At 41.1% G+C, this 23,237-nt stretch overlaps 1 protein-coding gene across 1 annotated transcript in view; it reads left to right on the top strand.

Annotated features, from left to right (window-relative positions):
• The window catches only part of cep97 (centrosomal protein 97), a 53,953-nt gene that overhangs the window by 21,779 nt on the left and 8,937 nt on the right, over positions 1–23,237 (top strand). The window contains exons 4-9 of the mRNA XM_072585397.1: positions 4,013–4,114; positions 4,285–4,398; positions 5,098–5,264; positions 9,507–9,671; positions 15,321–15,454; positions 21,216–21,999. Of these exons, the coding sequence (XP_072441498.1) occupies positions 4,013–4,114; positions 4,285–4,398; positions 5,098–5,264; positions 9,507–9,671; positions 15,321–15,454; positions 21,216–21,999 (1,466 nt within the window). The remainder of the gene's footprint in view (positions 1–4,012; positions 4,115–4,284; positions 4,399–5,097; positions 5,265–9,506; positions 9,672–15,320; positions 15,455–21,215; positions 22,000–23,237) is intronic.

Raw genomic sequence — 23,237 nt, 5'->3', positions numbered from 1 at the left:
ATGGCAAGTCAGCAACCTTCAATGTTTTTTCAGTGCAGTGATCAAGTGGTCTCTTCCTGGTACAATGAATATTTCAGAGACACTTCTTCTCAACTATCCAACCTCAGACACCACCATTACCATCCCTGGATATGTTCTGTCCCACTGGCAGGACAGACCCAGCACAGTGGTAAGCAGTCAGGAGGGAGTTGGCCTTGGAGTCCTTGACATCGATATTGGATCCCATGAAGTCTCCTGGCTTCAGTTTAAACATGGGCAAGGAAACTTCTTACTGGTTACCACATATTATTCTCCTTTGGCTGATGAATCAGTACTCCTCCATGTTGAACAACACTTGAAGGAAGCACTGAGGGTGGCAAGGGAGCAAAATGTACTCTGGGTGGGGGATCTTAATGTCCACCACCAAGAGTGACTCAGCAACAGCTGGTCAGGTCCTAAAGGATATAACTGCTAGACTGGGTCTGTGGCCGGTGGTTAAGGAACCAACGAGGAAAAAAAATACTTAAACTCATCCTTACTAAACCCCCGGCTGCAGAAGCATCTGTCCATGACAGTATAGGTAAAAGTGACCACCGCACTGTCCTTGTGGAGATGAAGACCTGCCTTTACATTGAAAATAACTTCCATCGTGTTGTGTGGCACTATCACTGTGTTGAATGGGACAGATTTTGAACCAATCTAGCAGCTCAAGACTTGGCATTCATGAGGGACTGTGGGCAATCAACACCAGCAGAACTGTACTCTAGCACAATCTGCAACCTCATGGCCTGGCATCTCCCCACTCAACCATTACCATCAAGCCAGGAGATCAACCCTGGTTTAATGGAGACTGCAGGAGGGCGTGCCAGGAGCAGCATCAGGCATACCTAAAAGTGAGGTATCAACCTGGTGAAACTACCAAACAGGACTACATGTGTGCCAAACGGCATAAACACCAAGTGATAGACAAAGCTAAGTGATCCCTCAAACAACTGATCAAATCTAAGCTCTGCAGTCCTTCCATATCCAGTTATGAATGGTGGTGGATAATTAAACAACTCACTGGAGGAGGCGGCTCCACAAATATCCTCATCCTCAATGATGGAGGAGTCCAGCACATCAATGCGAAAGATAAGGCTGATGCATTGGCAACAATCTTCAGTCAGAAGTGCCAATGGATGATCCATCTCTGGATCCTCTAGTGGTCCCCAGCATCACAGATACAAGTCTGTAATCCAATTTGATTCACTCCATGTGATATGAAGAAATGGCTAGTGGCACTGGATACTGAAAAGGCAATGGACCCTGATAACATTCTGGCAATAGTACTGAAGACGTGTTCCAGAACTTGACTCTCCATGTCAAGCTCTTCCAGTACAGTTACAACTCTGGCATCTACCTGGCAATGTGGAAAATTGCCCGGTTATGTTCTGGACGCAAAAAGCAGAACAAATCCAACCCAGCTAATTACCACCCTGCCAGTCTACTCTCCATCATCAGTAAAGTGATGGAAGGGTTCATCAACAATGTTATCAGTGCTGCTCAGTGACGTCCATTTTAGGTTTTGCAAGGGTCGCTCAGCTCCTGATCTCACTACAGCCTTGGTTCAAACATGGACAAAAGATCAGAATTCTAGCAGTGAGGTGAGTGACACCCCTTGACATCAAGGCCGCATTTGACTGATTATGGCATGAACGTGCCCTGGCAAAACTGGAATTAATGGGCATTAGGAGGCAAACATTCCGCTGGTTAGAGTCATACCTGGCAAAAAAGGAAGGTGGTTGTGGTTGTGGAGGGTCAGTCATCTCAGCTCCAGGACATCTTTGCAGGAGTCCCTCAGAGTAGTGTCTTAGGCCCAACCATCTTCAGTTGTTTCATCAATGACCTTCCCTGTGTCATAAGGTCAGAAGTGGGGATGTTCACCGATGATTGCAAAGTGTTCAGCATCATTCACGACTCTGATACTGAAGCAGTCCGTGCTCAAATGCGACAAAATCTGGACAGTATCCAGGCTTGGGCCAACAGGTGGTAAGTAATATTGGCGCCACAAGAATGCCAGACAATGACCATCACCAATAACATTCTGGATTAGTGGTGCTGGAAGAGCACAGCAATTCAGGCAGCATCCGAGGAGCAGTAAAATCATCGTTTTGGGCAAAAGCCCTTCATCACCAATAACAGACATTCTAACCTCTGCTCCTTGACAGTCAATGGTATTACCATAACTGAATTCCCTCACTGTCAACATCCCTGAGGTTACCATTGACCAGAAACACAACTGGACTAACCACATAAACACAGTGGCTACAAGATCTGGTCAAAGACTCAGGATACTGTGGCGAGTAACTCACCTCCTGACACCCCAAAACCTATCCACCTCTACAAGGCACAAGTCAGGAATGTGGTGGAATACTCTCCACTTGCCTGGATGGGTGCAACTCCAACAACACTCAGAAGCTTGACACCATTTAGGACAAAGGAGCCCTCTTGATTGGCACCACATCTACAAACATTCAATCCCTCCACCACTGGGGTCAGTAGCAGCGATGTATACTATCTACAAGATCCACTGTAGCAATTCACCAACGATCCTTAGACAGCACCTTCCAAACCCATGGCCATTTCTATGTAGAAGGACAAGTACAGCAGGTACTTGGGAACACTACAACCTGAAAGTTCCCCTGCAAGCCAGTCACCACCCTGACTTGGAAATATACTGCTGTTTCTTCACAGTTGTTGGATCAAAATTCTGGAATTCTCTCCCTACCGGCATTGTGGGTCAACTCTCAGCAAGTAGACAGTGACGATTCAAGGAGGCAAATCACCACCACCTTCTCAAGGGCAAATAGGGATCGGCTATAAATGCTGGGCAGCAATGCCCAAGTGCCACGAATGAATTTTTAAAAAAATCATCTGATATGTTTGATGGCACCATATGGAGACAGCTTGTAGAATAGGCCTCAGCTTTTCCCCATGAATCTCATCTCTTTAAGAAAAGCTAATTAGAATGCAAAATATTTAAATTATCGTTCCCTACTTTTAAAAAATTATTTTGTGGAATGTGAGCATTATTGGCAAATCGTCCCAAATTGTCCTGAAGACGATAGTAAGCTGCCACCTTGAACTGATGAGGTCCATGTGATACATCAGTGCTGTTGGAGAGTTCCAGTATTGGATGCAGCAGCAGTGAAATAACAGTGATATAGTTTCAGAACAGATGATGTGTGGCTTGAAGGGAAGTATGCAGGTTGTGGTGTACCAGCATATCTGCTGCTAGAATCGGGCTGCTAGAAATAACAATAGCAAACGTGGCCTTGTCCACTCTGCAGAATCTTCCATACCAACATCTGGGAGCTACAGCCAAAATTGGGAGAGCTGTTCCACAGATGCAACAATCTGACAGAGTGAATATCACAGAATTATATCTTACAGATACAGTCAGTGTGATAAGAAGAAACAGCTGAAGGTACTGTTTTCTGCAAATGCGCTGGGTCCTGGCAACATTCTGTCAATAACACTGAAGACTTGTGCTCCAATACTAGCCACACTCTTTGCCAATGTGTTCTACTGCAGTGGTATCTACCTGTCAAATGTGGAAAATTGTCCATGTATGACCTTGGCAAAATGCAGGATAGATCCAACCTGGTCAATTACTGCCCTATTAGTCAACTCTCCCTTATCAGTTATGTGATGGAAGGGGTCATCAGGTAGCGCTTGTATAAAAGCACCTACTCACTAATGCTCAGTTTGGGTTCTGTCAGGTCCACACAGCTCCTGATCTCAGTACAGCCTTGGTCTAAACATAGACAAGGAGCTAAAATGAAGAGGGCTCAACGTCAAGAGAGCATTTGACTGAGTATGTCATCTAGGAGCCCTTGGAAAAATGGTTTGATATTCTGCTTCATGAACAAGATTTTATTGAAAGTGGGTTTCCATATTTCAAAAATATCATTTGTTTAATCTGTGTTCCAGAGACTATTGGGATGATTTACAATTTCCTTTGTAATCTGGCATGTTGTTTTGATTTTTACAGGTGATGGAACCAGTCAATAACTGCTTGGCACTTCAGCATTTAGATTTGTCAGACAACAATATTTCCCTGATAGGTGACCTATCAAAACTCTTGTCTCTGCGGGTAAGATATGCAAGCAATAGTCAATCCTAATTTGAAATAATTGCTTATTCAGGACACTGTGGAAAACTTTACTCTTCCCCATATCAATAAATCACATTTTTTTTCAAACAATAAGTATGGAGCTATTTTGAAGAATATATCTGGAAAATATATATATATTTCTTTAACAGATACTGCTATTGCATGGAAATACTATCACCACACTCCGGTCTGCTTCTAGCCACCTGCCACCAGACTTGAACATCCTCTCTCTAGCTGAGAATGAGATTAGAGATCTAAATGAGGTACACCGCATTTAATTTCTTAGAAGTAATAATGCAAAACGTACATCATTCAGGTTGCTAAATAAATTTTTTAACAGTAATGTCAAGTATTAGTATCAATCTATTTTTAGTAGTATACTATATTTACATGGATGTAAATTTGCTCACTGAGCTGGAAGGTTCATTTTCAGATGTTTAATCACCATACTAGGTAACATCATCGGTGAGCCTCCAGTGAAGCACTGATGTTAGTGAACCACTTTCTTTCTAGAACACCAGTGCTTCAACGTAGGCTCACTGATGATGTTACCTAGTATGGTGATAAAACATCTGAAAATGAACCTTCCAGCTCAGTGAGCAAATTTACAGAGCAAGAAGGTTCATTTTCAGATGTTTTATCACCATACTAGGTAACATCATCAGTGAGCCTACGTTGAAGCACTGGTGTTCTAGAAAGAAAGTGGGTCACTAACACCAGTGCTTCACTGGAGGCTCACCGATGATGTTACCTAGTATGGTGATGAAACATCCGAAAATAAACCTCCCAGCTCAGCGAGCAAACTTACATCCAGAACCTCAACCTGAGCTACAAATCTTCTCAAAACTCACTAAAAATATTTTCATTCCAAATCAAATGTTTTTCGTTGCTAACAGAACGTCATGTCGTAATAAAGCTTCTTCCTTACCAATGCTTAAATGACGACAGATGTTTTCTATTAGGTTTCTTATCTTGGATTCCTTCATGAGTTGGAACAGCTGTCAATTATGAGCAATCCTTGTGTAATGGCTACCCCCTCCCTCCCTGGATTTGACTATAGACCATATATAGTCAGTTGGTGTTTAACCCTGCGGATTCTAGATGGTTATGTAATCTCACAGAAAGAGAGGTAAATGAAAATGTAGTTTCTGTTGAAGAATTATATGCTAAATCTATAAGACCTAAGACGTTCAGCTCAAAACCAAACCTTGTTCACTGAATATCTATTACACGGTAATGTTGTGCTTATGAAATAGGTTACTTTTTCTGCTAGTTTTTGTAACAAGTATTTTAGGTTTGCTACTGTAGTAGTTGGTCTCTTCAAGGACAATCCCTGAGGGCGGAGTCATATGACCTGCTAGTCTAATCGGGAACGGAACGGGGAATTGCCAAGCAGATGAATCAGGGAATTAGGCATGTACTTTATAATGTCTTCTGTGAGTAAGTAGTGTATTAAATCATTGCACTTTATAAGTTAATGGGCAGAGCTAAACTGTAAAGTTTTAGATATTAAATGATTAGCTGCAACATAAAAGTTTGACATTGGGCTTTAACGTCAAAGAACCCCTACTGATGCTACTATAAGTTGAATTTGAGAAACAATTAATGCTATATTGTATTAAGAATAGGTAGATGCTATAAATTCTCAATTGGTTAAAACTGAATTGAGACTTGTCAAACTTTTATTTACTAATGCAATGGTAAAACATCTTCAATCTAGATTTGATTGAAATCCCAAAAGAGATGATGTGTTTACTTACAAATGCACTGTCCTACACAGATGCACCTAATGTGCATTTTTCATCTTGGCATGCTGTTTTCACATTGGATGAAAAAGCAGAAAATGCTGGAAGTAAGCTTCATGTCAGTCAAGTATCTCATTATTATTCGATTATTACCCTTCTATTCCTTATTGAAACAACAGACTTGAGGACTGCACTCATTTCCTGCACCCATGGAGGTCCAGGACACTCAGTTTCCAGACACTGTCATGTCATGCAACTTCTTTACATTATCTGTTTCCACTGTCCTGCCATAAGAAATGGATTCCAAGGAACCCAACTAGGTCAGTTAGTATACTCTACTTCATTGCAACAACAAAACTTAAAGCAGATGTCTGGTTATTTCATGCAGCTTCCTGCACAGCATTGAATTAGATCCCAATTTGAATTGTTTATGATGTTGCCAAATGATGAAGGCTTGTGGCTCATTGCTGATGAAAGGCTTATACTTGAAATGTCGATTCTTCAACTCTGATCTCCAGCACCTGCAGTCCTCACTTTCTCCTGAATTTAACAGCCAAACAGGGAAGATAAATTGTAAATATCAGCTTCCTAAATTTTTATCTATCCTGCAAAAAGAGACTAGGAAATATTTCATTCTCACATCATGGGTTTCATTGACAAGGCAATAACTTATTGCCCATTTCTAGTTAGCCCTAAGAAAAAGTGAGTGAGCTGACTTTGTGAACTGTCAAGTCCTTATGATCAACATTCTCCCAAATGAATATTTTCTTTACATGATGCAGTTTTTATTGTCTGCTCTGTGTGATGCTGTAGCACAGGGTACTACTTAGTAAGTGAAATGCTGTTCAAAAGAAGAAATTGATTGTTCAAATATCTTTTTTTTCAATGTGGATCTTGTTGCTACAGTTTTTCAAAATGTCTTTTAGGCAGCCATATACAATATAAGCTGAAAAATGTGTTGGTGGAAAAGCGCAGCAGGTCAGGCAGCATCAAAGGAGCAGGACAATTGGCATCTCGGGCATAAGCCCTTCTTCGGGAATGAGGAAGGTGTGCCAAGCAGGCTAAGATAAAAGGTAAGGAGGAGGGACTTGGGGGAGGGGCATTGGGAATGCGATAGGTGGAAGGAGGTTAAGGTGAGGGTGATAGGCCGGAGAGGGGGTGGGGGCAGAGAGGTCGGGAAGAAGATTGCAGGTCAAGGAGGCAGTGCTGAGTCCGAGGGTTGGGACTGAGAAAAGGTTGGGGGGAGGGGAAATGAGCAAGTTGGAGAAATCTGCATTCATCCCTTGTGGTTGGAGGGTTCCTAGGTGGAAGATGAGGTGCTCTTCCTCCAGGCGTTGTGTTGCCATGGTCTGGCGATGGAGGAGGCCATGGACCTGCATGTCCTTGGCGGAGTGGGAGGGGGAGTTAACGTGTTCAGCCACGAGGCGGTTGGGTTGGTTGGTGCGGGTGTCCCAGAGATGTTCTCTGAAATGTTCCGCAAGTAGGCGGCCTGTCTCCCTAATGTATAGGAGGCCACATTGGGTGCAGCGGATGCAGTAAATGGTGTGTGGAGGTGCAGGTGAATTTGTGACGGATATGGATGGATCCCTTGGGGCCTTGGGAAGTGAAGGGGGAGGTGTGGGCGCACGTTTTGAATTTCTTGCAGTTGCAGGGGAAGGTGCTGGGAGTGAAGGTTGGGTTGGTGGGGGGTGTGGACCTGATGAGGGAGTGGTCTTTCCGGAACGCTGATAGGGGAGGGGAGGGAAATATAACCTTGGTGGTGGGGTCCGTTTGGAGGTGGCGGAAATGACGAAGGATGATACGATGTATCTGGAGGTTGGTGGGGTGGTAGGTGAGGACCAGTGGGGTTCTGTCCTGGTGGCGATTGGAGGGGCGGGGTTCAAGGGCAGAGGAGCGGGAAGTGGAGGAGTTGCGGTGGAGAGCATCGGTAACCACGTCTGAGGGAAAATTGCGGTCTTTGAAGAAGGAGGCCATCTGGGTTGTTCGGTATTGGAATTGGTCCTCCTGGGAGCAGATGTGGCGGAGGCGAAGGAATTGGGAATATGGGATGGCGTTTTTACAGGGGGCAGGGTGGAAGGAGGTGTAACCTAGGGAGCTGTGGGAGTCGGTCGGTTTATAGTAAATGTCATTTCCACCACCTCCAAACAGACCCCACCACCAAGGATATATTTCCCTCCCCTCTCCTATCAGCGACCACTCCCTCCATGACTCCCTCGTCAGATCCACACCCCCCACCAACCCAACCTCCACTCCCTGCACCTTCCCCTGCAAGAAATGCAAAACTTGTGCCCACACCTCCCCCCTCACTTCCCTCCAAGGCCCCAAGGGATCCTTCCATATCTGTCACAAATTCACCTGCACGTCCACACACATCATTTACTGCATGCGCTGCACCCAATGTGGCCTCCTATACATTGGGGAGACAGGCCGCCTACTTGCGGAATGTTTCAGAGAACATCTCTGGGACACCCGCACCAACCAACTCAACTGCCTCGTGGCTGAACACTTTAACTCCCTCTCCCACTCCGCCAAGGACATGCAGGTCCTTGGCCTCCTCCATCGCCAGACCATGGCAACACGACGCCTGGAGGAAGAGCACCTCATCTTCCGCTTAGGAACCCTCCAACCACAAGGGATGAATGCAGATTTCTTCAACTTCCTCATTCCGCCCCCCCAACTTTTCTCAGTCCCAACCCTCGGACTCAGCACCGCCTCCTTAACCTGCAATCTTCTTCCCAACCTCTCCGGCCTATCACCCTCACCTTAACTGCCTTCCACCTATCGCATTCCCAACGCCTCTCCCCCAAGTCCCTCCTCCCTACCTTTTATCTTAGCCTGCTTGGCACACCCTCCTCATTCCCGAAGAAGGGCTTATGCCCGAAACGTTGATTCTCCTGTTCCTTGGATGCTGCCTGACCTGCAGCGCTTTTCCAGCAACACATTTTTCAGCTCTGATCTCCAGCATCTGCAGTCCTCACTTTCTCCATGTACAATATATAAGCAATATTCCACAAATTGTTTTTACTGTGAAGCACTAGAGGAATTTCAGTGTGCTTAAATGATTTCCAATTCCATGACAATAATATTAGTTAGCTGCTAGGTCTTAATCCCTATAGTGCAGATACATGCCATTTGGCCCATTAAATCTGCACCAATCCTCCAAAGCGCATCCTGCCCGGTCACAACCCCTCACCTTATCCTGTTACTCCGTATTTACCACAGCTCATCCACCTCGCCTGCTGATCCCTTAACACTGCAATATGATGTAGTATGGCCAATCCACCTAATCTGCGCATGTTTGGACTGCGGGAGGAAGCCGGAGCATCCAACAAAAATGCAAGCAGAACCCAACGAATGTGCAAACTCCACACAGACTGTCACCTAAGGCTGGAATTGAATGCAGGTCCCTGGTGCTGTGAGAGCAACAGTGCTAATCAATGTGCCACCATATCACAAAGGACTTGACCGCCATCTTGGTAACTGGTATTTTGTGGTAGATAAGCTTCAGTAGCCCTTCAGTCATGCTCAGAAGTAATGAGACTTTTTGAAGAGACTTTTTGAGTGGAAGTGAGGAACATCACAAATATACTAAATGACATTATATAATCTACCTTGTTCTGTTTCAGTCTCAAAGCAGAGTGGCTTTATAGTCAAGGGAAAGGCCGATCGTTTCGACCTGGTCAGCATGTGCAGTTGGTTCAATATTTGGCATCAGTTTGTCCTCTCACGTCAACTCCAGCACTACAATCTGCAGAGGATGCTAAACTTGAAAAAATCCTAAGTAAACAGAGGTAAAAAGTTGCACCCACCATCTAAAAGTGGCCAAATGATTTGTGTAGATGTATACAAACAATGGATAACAAGTCCATTTTAAAATTTTCTCTTTTTACTGGTAGGAGTGTATTTGCATACTGAATTTACAAATGTTTTATACACTGATATTAATAGTGGTTATACGCACCTATATATGCAGAAGTAATGCGCGTCTGCATATACATGCACACAAATACGGATATATCCAAATGTATACATTTGAACATGAGCCTGTCCCAGTATCTTCCATTTAAAGCACTTTCTAATAGTGTGTTTCATCATCACACAAACCATAAAAATATTGGAGCTCCATTTTCATTCAGCATGGGTATTGAGCATGTGCCAAGGACTATTTTGTAATTACACTTGCTCAAGCCTGTTTTCTTAAACATACAGCTTTTTCGTTCTACCTCTCTCGACTACCTGCCCCTCATTGTGAGTAAGGACTTGGGAGATGATTGTGAGCAGGAAGGGGAGACTAGGGGATTTGGAAGGGTAAAGCAATGAGGAAAAAGTATAAATCGGTACAGTGGTAGGTTTGCAAGTGGTTCTGGAGAGGAACAAGGTGGGACGGTGTGAATCCATAAGGAGATGGAGGAGAGTGAATGGGTCAAACGAGGAAATAAGCAGAAGGGTGTGAGAGGTTCGGTATAGGGTGTCACAAAGCTGGTCCCTTTTTTTCTAAAAGCTGTTCCTTTCTCAAGGATACTGTGACCTTGATTTCTTTTTCAAAGGGGTGATAAAACTCTCCTGGCTCCGAGGTGACTAGTTAGGTACAGAGATGAAAAGGATTTTGAGAGGCCTTTTGTTTGTATGTAAACAGATGGGACTTCAGGCCAAAGTGGTCATGTTTTAGAAGTGACCTGTATAATGAAAGGGGAGTGGTCAATTCTCTTGCTGAGCAGTTCAGTCCAGAACTAGTTAGAAGTTCAGCTGTGTGGAAACAGGCTCTCTCTCTCTCTGTCCTTCTGCCCTCCTAACTTAAACCTGAAAGCATTTGTTCCATTTCTACTGTTGTTTTTAAGCGGGTTTGCTTATTGGGACTGTTGTATATATTCAGAATAGCATAATTAAGTCTAGTTTGGACAGATTGAGTTCTGTAGGGGTTCTTTATTCTGTTCTTTGTGTTTCATTGTGTAATTTTGTGAATACATTTTTGTCTGTTTTAAAACATAGTAGTCAACCTAGCTATCTTTCTCCAGGTAATTTTCACTTTACACTTGCCAAAACAAATTGCAAAGTTATGGTCTAGGCTGCCTGCTTAAGAATGTTCTGATGGTCTGGCCCAGTCCATAACAAGACAAGCAGCAAGGGACAAGTGAGCCAGGAGAACATAGCAGTAGGTGGGAGATGAAATATTAATATGAGCAATTTGAAAGAGGATTTTGGACCTGTTAGGCTTAAGGCTACCCATAAGCTTATTAATGTAAAAATTACAAGTTGAGAAAGTGAACCCACCTTTATTGCATGGTTCCTTATGTTTACTTTCAACACACCATTTTTTAGGAACGCATTGGGAGTGCTGAATGTAAGATAATTTATGTACATTTCCATTTAAGTAATATAAAAAAGTGCCTTTCGCAGAATTCCACTGCAGAATATGACTATTTAATCTATGCTAATCTTTCAGAACAATAACGTCAGATATTTTTGAGAGATATTAAGGCGATTGCCTCAATACAGTCTACCTGTTTGGCTGATGTTATGTCAAAAATGGACAAAATCAATTTCATTCTATTAATCTTTTACTACCCAAACTTACAACTCTAGTTCCTGATTTTATTCACCTGCCCAGCATTACGTTCAGACTGAATCTGAGTAGACATATCCTCAATCTTTTTTTGATCCTAAATTGTTTTCTATTTGTCTCCAAAATAATCTGTTTCCATTGCTGCAGTTTTCCCTACTTTCTTATTCTTAATACCTTGAAATGCTTACCTAGTATTGTATTGGTCACTTGTAGGTTTGGCCAATCCAATGTTCCCACTGAACCCCCCCCTTCATTTCCACCCTTCATTACTTACAGCTCATTTAAATGTCACTGCCGATATTTCATTTTTCACAAAGTCTCACTCCTCGTTATTTCTGTCATGTTAATTTCTGTTGGTTTCCCATTACAAAATATGCTGGCCAAAGTCTGTATTAAGAATAAAGGTGAAGTGAATACAGTAGTACTCTCGCTATTAGGGACTAAATCAGACAGCAGTCTCTTGAGTTTTCACACACATGGTTAAATGTGCAGGGAATCTGTAAGTCGCTATCAGATTTGATCTTGCTACTCTTAGATTTGTTCCACAATACCTCACCAATCTACATAGCATTAGAATTCGTATACAGATGTGAAGTAAAGCTGCTTGCCCATTCTCAAAAATGTTAGAGAGCTTGTGCAGTTCTTTTATCCACCACATAATTTATTTGACATTGAAATAGAGTCCTAGAGCTGTACAGCATAGAGACAAATCCTTCGGTCCAACTCATCCATTCCGACCAGATGTCCTAAGTTAATCTAGTCCCAATTGTCAGAATTCAACCAATATCCCTCTTAAACCCTTCCTGTTCATACACCCATCCAGATGCCTTTTAAATGTTGTAATTGGTCCCCCCAACCTCCACTACTTTCTCTGACAGCTCATTCCATACACACGCCACCCTCTCTGTTTAAAAGTTGCTCCTTGGATCCCTTATACATCTTTCCCCTCTCATCCTAAACCTATGCCTTCTAGTTTTGTATTGACTTACCCTAGGGAAAAAACCTTGTCTATTCACCCTATCCATGCCCCTCATGATTTTATAAACTTCTATAAGATCACCCCTCAGCCTCCAATGCTCCAGGGAAAAAAGCCCCAGCTTATTCAGCCTCTCTCTCTCTCTCTCTCTCTCTCTCTCTCTCTCTCTCTCTCTCTCTCTCTCTCTCTCTCTCTCTCTCTAGCTCAAACCCTCCAACCCTGGTAATATCCTTGAAAATCTTTTCAGAGCCCTTTCAAAACATTCTTCCTACAGCAGAGAGACCAGACTTGCACTCAGTATTCCAAAAATGTCCTAACCAATGTCCTCTCAACTCCTATAGTCAATGCACTGACCAATAAAGGCAAGCATACTTCTTCACAATCCTATCTATCTGGGACTCCACTTTCAAGTAACTATGAACCTGCACTCCAAGGTTATTTTGTTCAGCAACACTCCCCAGGTCCTTATCATTCAGTGTATAAGTCCTGCCCTGATCTGCCTTTCCAAAATGCTGTACCTCACATTTATCTAAATTAAACTCCCATCTGCCACTTTTTGGCCTATCTGATTAAGGTCCAGTTGTAATCTGTGGTAAGCGCCTTCACCGTCCACTACACCACCAATTTTGGTGTCATCTGCAAACTTATTAACCATGCCTCCTATGTTCAGAAACGTTGATTTTTAAGGTGTTGTGCCTCATTCATCAGAGTTTAATTGTTAGAAATTTTTACTCATTCTTTTTATTTTATATTTCTATCAACCCCATCTGTATATCTCTATTTAGCTTTCATACTATGAATTATGTATGCAAGTTCATATTTCCTGATTTAGATTCCACTTGAAATTATTCTTTGTCTTGTTCACCTGCTACAAATCCTGTTTAGAGGGCAACATTCTGCTTAAAATCATTTATGCTTCATGGTTGTTAATCTCTGCTGTTCCTCTGCTGATGATTGTATGAAATGGGCCGTTCAATTGTTTATGGATCCTTCATACTTCTAAATTCTAATCTAGACATGTGGTAATCTGCTGTTTGCCAAGATTCCATCTATTTCAAGTTGGTTAATGTAACTTTCTTGGACTTTAGCCTCACATTCTGGAATGTTCTGTTAAAAGTCTTGCAAACCTTCTGTCCCTTTTAAACTCCATCCTTAAAACCTTTCTCTGTCTTCTGTGATGTCTACTATCTCCTATCCTATTGGTAGTTAACCTCTGTTTCCATCATGTCAAGTGCTTTGGGGAGCACTTTTTATTTTCAGGAAGCAATGTTAATTGAATTTATTGATTACCTTAACAATTATTACCTGTGGGATTGCAGTTTGTAGAAATAAAATAAAGGGAAATTTTGTTGACCTCAAACCTACATATTGAGGTAATGTTGGAGAGTATAGTCTTCCAGAGGATAATGCTCTACATCATACGCATATTAAAATCAAATAGTTGGAATTTTATGAATTTGAGAGTAAGTAATAGCAATTAAGCAGTAACTTGGTTTCAACTACTCTAAAATTTGTTGCACTGAAAATTTCCTTCCATAATTAAATGTCAGGTGCAGAGAATTCCTAAAAACTAAGGCATCTGGAAAATGATTTGAATACTAAGGTCCAATTATATAACGTGATATCAAGTGTTTTCAGTCCTTCACATCTCCATCTATGGCAATTACAGTGATCATAAAATCAATGCAGTGAATGGAATAAATTCACTTTGTTTTACATTGCACCATTTACGGGACATGTGAAAGTTGTTTGGCTCATTGAGTCCATGTCTGCTCTCCATGGAGCAGTCCATTCGGTTCAACTCCCTGTTCAATCCCACTAATGCTACAAGATCTTTTTCTCATGAGCCAATCCGATTTCCTATTAAAATCATCAAATATCTTTGCTTCCACCTTGTCAGCAGTGAGTTCTAGATCATAATCACTCAGTGCATTATGAAAATATTCTTTCAATCACTCTGTTGCCCAAGACCAGTATGAAAAAAATTAACAGGCCTCAGCTGGTGTTCTGTGTGTTGTTCTGATTGCCACAGTATGGGAGGGATATATTTACACTAGAGAGGCTGCAGAAGACATTCACTAGGATGTTATCTGTGCAATGGCAATTCAGTTGTATACAGAGACTAGATAGGCTGGAGTTATTTTCTTTAGAGCAGAGAAGACTGAAGGGGGAAATCTGAATGAGGTGTACAAAGTTCTGAGGGGCATACACCGTGGAATTAGGAGCAACTTTTCCCTTTAAAAGGGTCAATAACCATGGGGCACAGTGTGTAGATAAGGAGCTGGAGATGTAGAGAGATTTTAGAGGAAATAATTTTTCATCAAGGGGTTGTGGGTATCTGGAACTCCTTGCCTGAAAGAGTGGTAGAAGCAGGAATCCTCAAGACATTTAAGAACTTTTTAGATGAGAACTTGAAATGTACTAGCATATAAACCAAGGGTCAAGTGCTAGAAAATGGGATTGGGATTATTGGACATTTGATGACTTGCGCAGATACGATGGAATGGGCTGTAAAAACTAATTCTATGACCGTAAATTGGTACTCAATAATCCTTGTGTTATCAGCTAATAGGATTTTTTTCGTTTGATCTTGTAGACCTCCATCAAATCTTGCTACATCCTCCTTTATTCCATGGAGGAAAAGCCCAGTTTTTTCATCCTAACCTTGTAGTTAAAATTCCTCCCTCTGAATTACTTTGGTAAATCTCTTACACACCCACTCAAAAAGTCTCACATCCTTTCTAATGTGCACTGATTAGAACTGGATGCAATGTTCAAGCTGGAGCTTAACCAGGCACTTACAGAAGTTCATTTTGACTTGCCTGCTTTTGTAGTCAATGCCTCTTTTTGCAAAGCTCAAGATTCTGGGCAGCTTATTTTGTTTTCTTGGTCTGATGCTAGGCTTCACCAAATGGAGCTTCTGGAGAAGTTCCAGAATAGCAGCCATATTTCACAATCAAGTCCAACCCGAGAATTGTCATTTCAGAGTGAGCGCAACAGCCCAACTCAAAGTTGCGATGGTCATAATGTAAAAGGTAAGAATCCACAAATTTACAGTAGCTGAAAAATGATTAAAGTATGTTTGAATGTGGGGCCCTTCCATTTTATTTGCACTGGGATGCAATGTTTTTGATTTTATGTTTAAATTAGTTTATAACCCCTGTGTCTCGAGCATTTGATGAATTTAATGTGATATAGGAGCTTTGCAGCAATCTGTTGGGTTTCTGTTAATGATTTCTGACAACTCCACTCAATGGTTCGATACCTAGTAGAAATAGAACAAACTTAATGAGAAAGAGCTTTGATATAGTCACAGACAGTAGGCTTATGCTTCAATTTAGCTCATATGCAGTCAGGAAGCAAATAGCTGAATGGATAATGAATTATCTTAAAAGAGCACAAAGAATTATGATAACCATAGTCATTCAGATTGGAAGAAAGTAGAACATGGTGTTCTACAAGCATCAGCATAATTTAGAGTGCTGAGATCAGCATAATTTACATTAATCCTTAGTACTGAGTAACTTAGTATCAGAATTTACAGATGATACCAAAGTAGGGAGAGGGAATGAAACAAAAATGCTATGTAATACGAGATAAAACACTTGCCACTTACATCCAAGTTTTGTAATGAGCCTTAACAAATAAATGTGAGATGCTGCATTTTGGAAAGACAAATCAGGGCAGGTCTTGTACGTTTAATGGTAAGTTTCTGGGAAATATTGTTGAACAAAGAGACCTTGGAATGCAGGTTCATAGTTCATTGAAAGTAGAGTCACAGGTTATAGGATAGTGAAGAACACGTTTGGTATGCTTTTCTTTATTGGTCTGAGCATTGAGTATAAGAATTGTGAGGTCATATTATGGCTGTACAAGACATTGGTTAGGCCACTTGTGGAATATTGTCTGCAATTCTAGTCTCGCTGGTAGAGGAAGGATGTTGTGAAACTTGAAAGCGTTCAGAAAAGATTTACAAGGATGTTGGCAGGATTGGAGGGTTTGAACTATAGGGAGAGGCTGAATACACTGGGTCTGTTTTCCCTAGACCGTCGGAGGCTGAGGGGGGAATGGAGGTTTATAAAATTGTGAGGGGCATGAATAGGGTAAATAGACAAAGTCTTTTCCTTGGGGTGGGGGAGTCCAGAACTAGAGGGCAAAGGTTTAAGATGAGGGGAGAAAGATTTAAAAGAGACCCAAGGGGCAACTTTTTCACGGAGAGGGTATTGTATGTCTGGAATGAGCTACCAGAGGAAGTGGTGGAGGCTGGTACAATTACAACATTTAAAAGGCATCTGGATAGGTATACGAATAAGATGGGTTTCGTGGGGTATGAGTTGAAAGCTGGCAAGTGGGACTAGAATGAGATTAGGATATCTGGTTGGCACGAACAAATTGGACCAAAGGGTCTATTTCCGTGCTGTACATCTCTATGACTTTAATATATTTTCATAGGGAAAATAGAAACAAAATCTATATATCAGAAAATAATAAACCTGGAGTAGAAGAGCATAGCAAGCTAGCACTCATTAGCAACAGCATTAGAATTGAGCAAAGCATTAAATATATGCAGTTATGAATTGCCATAATCCAATCGAACGATGAAACAGGCTTGTGCGGGTTAGATGATCCATTCCTATTCTTGTGCTTTCCCCATGTCTGAAACAGGGCATGTTCGAATGAATCAGATTAGTAGCATCAATTCTTGAAAGATTGCGTACGACAGAGAATTTCAAATTTCTAATCAGGGAGATGTGTTGATTGGAAAGGTTGGGTCAATGCCTTGGGAAGACGGTAATTGGAGCAGTGAGAGATCATTTAAATTGATGATATAGGTTGGAGCAAATCTCTCATATATGGTAATGAGTTAAGAATAAGGACAATGAAGAGACAAAGCAAAATAGCAAAAACTTATTTCAAAATGGCACCTAGACAATCAATTCCAAAGAGAGCTCCTCGATGTACAGCTCTCTTTGGCTATTTCCTACCATCCTTTGCTCTTTCTCATCTTTTCTTTTGAACTATTTTAAGTTCTCCAGGCTCTAATATTGAAAGCATTTTAACCTGAGATTCAAGTTAATTGCCAGTTTAGATGACGTATTAATTTTAAATACTAATCCCCTCCCCTTGTCATCTCTTTAAAGATCTGAATCTTTTCCAAAATTTAATTCAAACTCCTAGACTTGTCTGGATATCAATGCCATACTTGTGCACTTGAACTACATTGGACTAAACTATAAGAGTTTATTAATTTGCAACTCTTCTCCCACAACTGTGACTGAGAGATTTCTGCCTTCTCTTATGCATTTCAACTTCATTATGTGCCTGGCCAGAAACTCAGTACCTGAGTTGAAGTAAACTTCTGCTCCAGGAATGTAGAGTGGCCTAAACACTACCACTGTATTTTTTTTACCTTCAGCCAATTCTGTACACTTACTGAAACTTCATTTACACCAAAATTATCTCTATCAGTATGTCCTTTGATACCCTCAAATGCCTCTGGACCTCAGTCATTGTACCCATTAAAAATTTGGATGGTCATGAGTGCATTCCTGCTGATGTATATAAATATTATTTTACCCTTAGACATCTGACTTTAACTCTGGATATTCACCTAATGTCTCCAATTTGTTTCCCATTTACTATTGGATTGTGCTTTGTAACCACCCATCTATGTACTTTGTATTTTCCCTGAATCTAGTCATGTGCACATTTGCAGCTGCTCTGGATTTGAGTCAATCACTTACATTTCCCCTTGTCCTGAATTTACATTTTTTAATTGTTTCTTTGTCTCCTCATTCCCTCTCCTGAGTTCACTTTGTTTATCGGACCTTCCTTAGCCATATTTTCATTAAACTACTTGCCAACAAACGTCTAATCCTGATCCCAGTATTAATGGTTCCTTCTCCCCAGGTAATGTTCTGTCTCTCTTTTCAAATCTGTAACCATTGTTTCTCAATAACTAACCCTTAATCCTCCATCAGCTCTGCAAGTTATCACCCTGTCTCCAGCTTCCCTTTCTTCTCCCTAGCCCTTGAATGTGGTGTTGTCACCCAAATCGATGCCCATGTTTCCCAAGATTCCATATTTGAATCCAATTGGATTTCTGACCATGCTCCAGTCATTATACTGAAAACAGTTGTGAACAAAGCCATAAATGACACCTTATTTGCCTAAAGCAAACTATCCTTTATGTCCTCCTCGGTCTGCCCACAGCCTTGACACTGGTGATTTCTCTATGTTCCTCAAATGCCTTCCACAATCATATGGCTAGTTGGGCTAGTTGCGCTCACATAGTTCCACTTTTGTTTATAATAGCCAAACTATTACTTGCAATAGTTTCTCTTCCCACTCCCACACTGATAACTCTGCTATTCCCAAAGCATCAGTTGTTGGATTGGAAATTCTGAAGGAACAGGATATTCTGAAAGGAGCCGGTGAGCAGCCAGAGGTTGTGGTCCATTTGCATACCAATGACACAGGCAGAAGGAGAGATAAGGTCTGCACAGGGAGTTAAGTAGGAAGTTGGCAAGCAGGACCTCTAGGATTGTAATTTCAGGATTACTTCCTATGTTATATGCCAGTGAGGCTTGGAATAGGAAGATAGTACAATTAAATATATGGCTAAAGAGCTAGTGTAGGAGGGATAGCTTTAGGTATGTGGGTCATTGGGATGTCTTCTGGGGCAGGTGGAACCTGTACAAAAATGACAGATTGCACCTAACTGGAGGGGAACTAATATCCTGGCTAGGAGGTTTGATACTGTCATTTGGGAGAGTTTAAAATAGTGTGATAAGGGAGTGGGAGCCAGTATGTCAGCAAGTAAAATGACCAAGGAGGAGTTTGAGACTAAGGTCAGTAAGACTAAGAGGAAGAACAGACAGGGAGAGGTTACTGATCACAGTGGAACTGACAGTCTGAGGCGCATTTGTTTTAAAGGTTTTGCAAGATGGACTGATTAGTAAAGTTAGATCTCATGGAATTCAGAGTAAGCTTGCTAATTGGATACAAAATTGTCTTTATGTTTGAAGACAGAGGGTGTTGTTTTTTTGGACTGGAGGCCTGTGACCAGCAGTGTTCTAAAGAGATTGGTACTAGGTCGACTTTTGTTTGTCATTTATATAAATGATTTGCATAATGATAAAGGAGACATGGGTAGAACATAGAACATTACAGTACAGGCCCTTCGGCTCTCGATGTTGCACCGACCTATCATAACTATCTGAAGCCCATCTAACCTACACTATTCTATGTACATCCATATGCTTGTCCAATGAGGGGTAGTAAGTTTTGCGGATGACACCAAAATTGGTATTATAGTAGACAGTGAAGAAGATCATCTAACATTACAAAGAGATCTTGATCAGTTGGGTCAATGGGCTGAGGAGTGGCAAACTGAATTTAATTTGGATAAAAGCGAGATATTGCATTTTAATAAAGCAGGGCTTATACAATTAATGGTTGGCCTTGGGTGATTTTGGAGAACAGATCTATGGATTGAGGTACCTAATTCTTTTGAAATTTGTGTCACTAGTAGACAGGATGGTTAATAAGGTGTTTAACATGCTTCCTTTCATTACTCAGATCGTTCAGTGTAAGAGTTCGGACATCATTTTGACGTTTTACAGGACTCTGGTGAGGCCTCTTTCAGAGTACCGTGCGCAGTTCTGGTCATCCTGTTTTAGAAATAATATTATTAAACTGCAGAGGATTCAGAAACGATTTACAAAGATGTTGCTGAGAATAAAGGATTTGAGTTATAAGGAGAGGCTAGATAAGTTAGGACTTTTTTTTAACTGGAGTGTAGGAGGTTGAGGGGGATATTAAAGAAGTTTATAAAATCATGAAGGTTTATAGATAAGGTGAATAGCAAAGGTCTTTTCCCTAAGTTCAAGACTAAGGGGGCATATATTTCAGGTGAGAGGAGGAAGATTTAAAAACGATATGAGCGGCAACTTAAATTATGCAGAGGTTCATGTGTGGAATGAACTTCCTGAGGAAGTGGTGGATGTGGGCACAGTTATAAAGTTTAAAAGATATTTGGATAAGTACGTGAATTGGAAAGGTTTGGAGGAATATGGGGCAAACACAGACCCCTTGGACTAGTTTAATTTGGAAACTTAGTTGGCATGGACTGGTTGGGCTGAAGGATCTATTTCCATGCTGTATGACTCCTATGATTCCTGTGTACCCTACTAATCAGTACAAGCCACTTTGAAAAAGACCTGTTTATTCCTCCTTTGTTTTCTGTCAGCAACGAGTTCTCAATCCATACCCCTAATCTCATGTTTAGCTTTACCTGCTAATCCCTTAAGTGGAACTTTTTCAAAAACATGTTAATAGCATGGAGCTAAAATAGTGACATGAATTTACTGTTAGATTAAGAGAAAATAGTGTATCTTTGAAGTGATGTAACTATTAAGTAATATGCATAAACCTTTTACTGTTCATCAAGAATGGGTTTAGCGTCTGTCGAAGATATCAAGTGGGCATCTTTTCCCACAAGCTATCAGAATCACCAAGAATGATCGTTGGCCGTGAAACTACCTAAAATATGCTAAATCATATCTAACATTGAGATGGCGACTGTAGTGAAGACTTTGGCAGTTATAGCATGCTGGCAGCTGTGACCTCCACTACTTCCTATTAACAGAAACCAAACATGACTGCTTCCCTTGAGCTGGTTAACCGAGTTGATGTCAAGGAATATGAGATTTTACAGCATTGCTGTGCACAAGCACAAAAATAATTCTGCTTTCATGCTACAAAGCTAAAATTCTTTTTTTTGTTATATTGTAGAACCCGTAATTCGAATTAACACATGGATTGGACCAACTGGCCATGGAGACCAATGTCAGACAGTTGAGCAGTTCTCATCAGGACAGACTGCAGGGACTTGTCATAGTGAGCTCTTCTTGGAGGATATTCAGACTGATGAAGACAAACTTAATTGCAGTCTTCTTTCTTCAGAGTCTACATTTATGCCTGTAACCAATGCAATGTCTCCTCTTTCACCTTCCAGCGATCTAAGGCTTCCGGGAGATATCCTGGCTGTAGAGACTGATGTTATGTCATCATTGCATTTGGAAACTGGCGATATGCATAAGGATAGCGATGATCAAAAATATCAGAGGGCTGCAAGAAGAACAGAAAACTATGGAGGATGGATGGAAAAAGCCATCGAAAAAAGTAAAGAAGGGAATGACAGCAAATTGTTCCATGTATCCAATACAATCAAATCATGTGTAAATATTAGTTCAAATGTAAACAAATGCCTAGAGTCGGCTGCATTAACAAAAGAGCACAGTTTGCTGGATAACAGATTCCCCAAACAGCCACAAATGGAAGTTGACCAGAAGATGGTGGGAGAAGACTCAAAGCCAGATAAATCTGGTTCATCTGTAACAGTTGAGCCAAATCCAGCACTTCTAAATAAAATTAATACAGCAGCCATAAAGATTCAAGCACTCTGGCGAGGATTCTACACCAGGAATTGCAATAAGAAGGGGAAGGAAGTACGTTGTGAAATCCGGCTGCGTAGGATGCAGGAACATGTACAATACTTGACTGAGGAAGTAATCAGGTGAAATACTTGAGAGGGAGGGGTTCGTTTCTCTTTTTGAGAACTCTGATTAAATATATCTTAATTAATCTATCTCAGATTTAAACCTAAGAATTGATTTAGCATGAATTGCTATTTGTAGATGAGAGTTCTATCACTGTAGGTGTAGATCTATTTCCTAACTTCATTGTTGAAAGGTCTGACTCAAAGTTTTAGACAGTGCCTCTGAGGCTTAGTTGCCCTAAGGTAAACTCTGAGACAAAAGTGAGGACTGCAGATGCTGGAGATCAGGCACCATCTGAGGCGCAGGAAGATCAACGTTACAGGCAAAAGCGCTTCATTAGGAATTCCTGATTAAGGGCTTTTGCCCAAAATGTTGATTCTCCTGCTCCTTGGATGCTGCCTGACCTGCTGTGCTTTTCCAGCACCACATTCTTGAATATACATTCTACGACTCTATGTAAAAATAGTATCTTTCTCCCTACCCTGTCTATTCCATTATTAACTTTAGAACTCTGGTCATATCACCCCTTTGCCTTTTAATTTTCAGAGACTTAGTTTGTGTAATCCTCCTTTGTAATTTAACCCTTGGAGTACATATTATCATTTTGGTAAGTCCACATTGTAGTCCTTTTGACATTAACATACTTTTTCTAAAGTTTAGTGCCCAGAATAGTTCACAGGACATGAGCACTGGACTAACCAGAGCTTTGTGTTGCTGTAGCATGACTTCTTCTCCTGCATTTCTGTCCTCAATAAGTAGTGGTTCATGTTGCATAAACCTTTTGGATCATTTTCTGTGTCTTTTCGTGATATTTAAATGAGATGCACCTGGATCCCAAAGTCATTTTGGTTCTTCGTTGTTACTCACTTTTCATTCTTTGGGAAATCCTAGAACATACAACAATACAGCACATTCCAGGCATCTACCACCCTTTGTGTTTTTAAAAAACAACTTGCCTCATGCATTTCCTTCATTTTCCTGCCCTCACCTTAAACCGATGCCATCTAGTATTTGATGATCAATGTTAAGTTGGCAAGTTAGATACAAAATTGACTTAATCGTAGATAGCGGGTACTTGTGGAGGGGTGTTTTTCTGATTGGAAGTCTGAGACCAGTTGTGTTCTGTTAGGATCATTACTGGGACCTCTCTTGTTTGTAATACATATAAATGATTGGATAAAAATATAAGATGTCTGATTAGTAAGTTTGCAGACAGTATGAAAATTAATGGTGTTTTGGAAAGTGAGGAAGGTTA

The sequence above is a fragment of the Chiloscyllium punctatum genome, chromosome 15, assembly GCF_047496795.1.
Source record: "Chiloscyllium punctatum isolate Juve2018m chromosome 15, sChiPun1.3, whole genome shotgun sequence".
Classification (NCBI taxonomy): domain Eukaryota; kingdom Metazoa; phylum Chordata; class Chondrichthyes; order Orectolobiformes; family Hemiscylliidae; genus Chiloscyllium; species Chiloscyllium punctatum.
The sequence above is the reverse complement of the archived record's forward strand: the minus strand, read 5'-3'. Positions and strand labels throughout refer to the sequence as shown.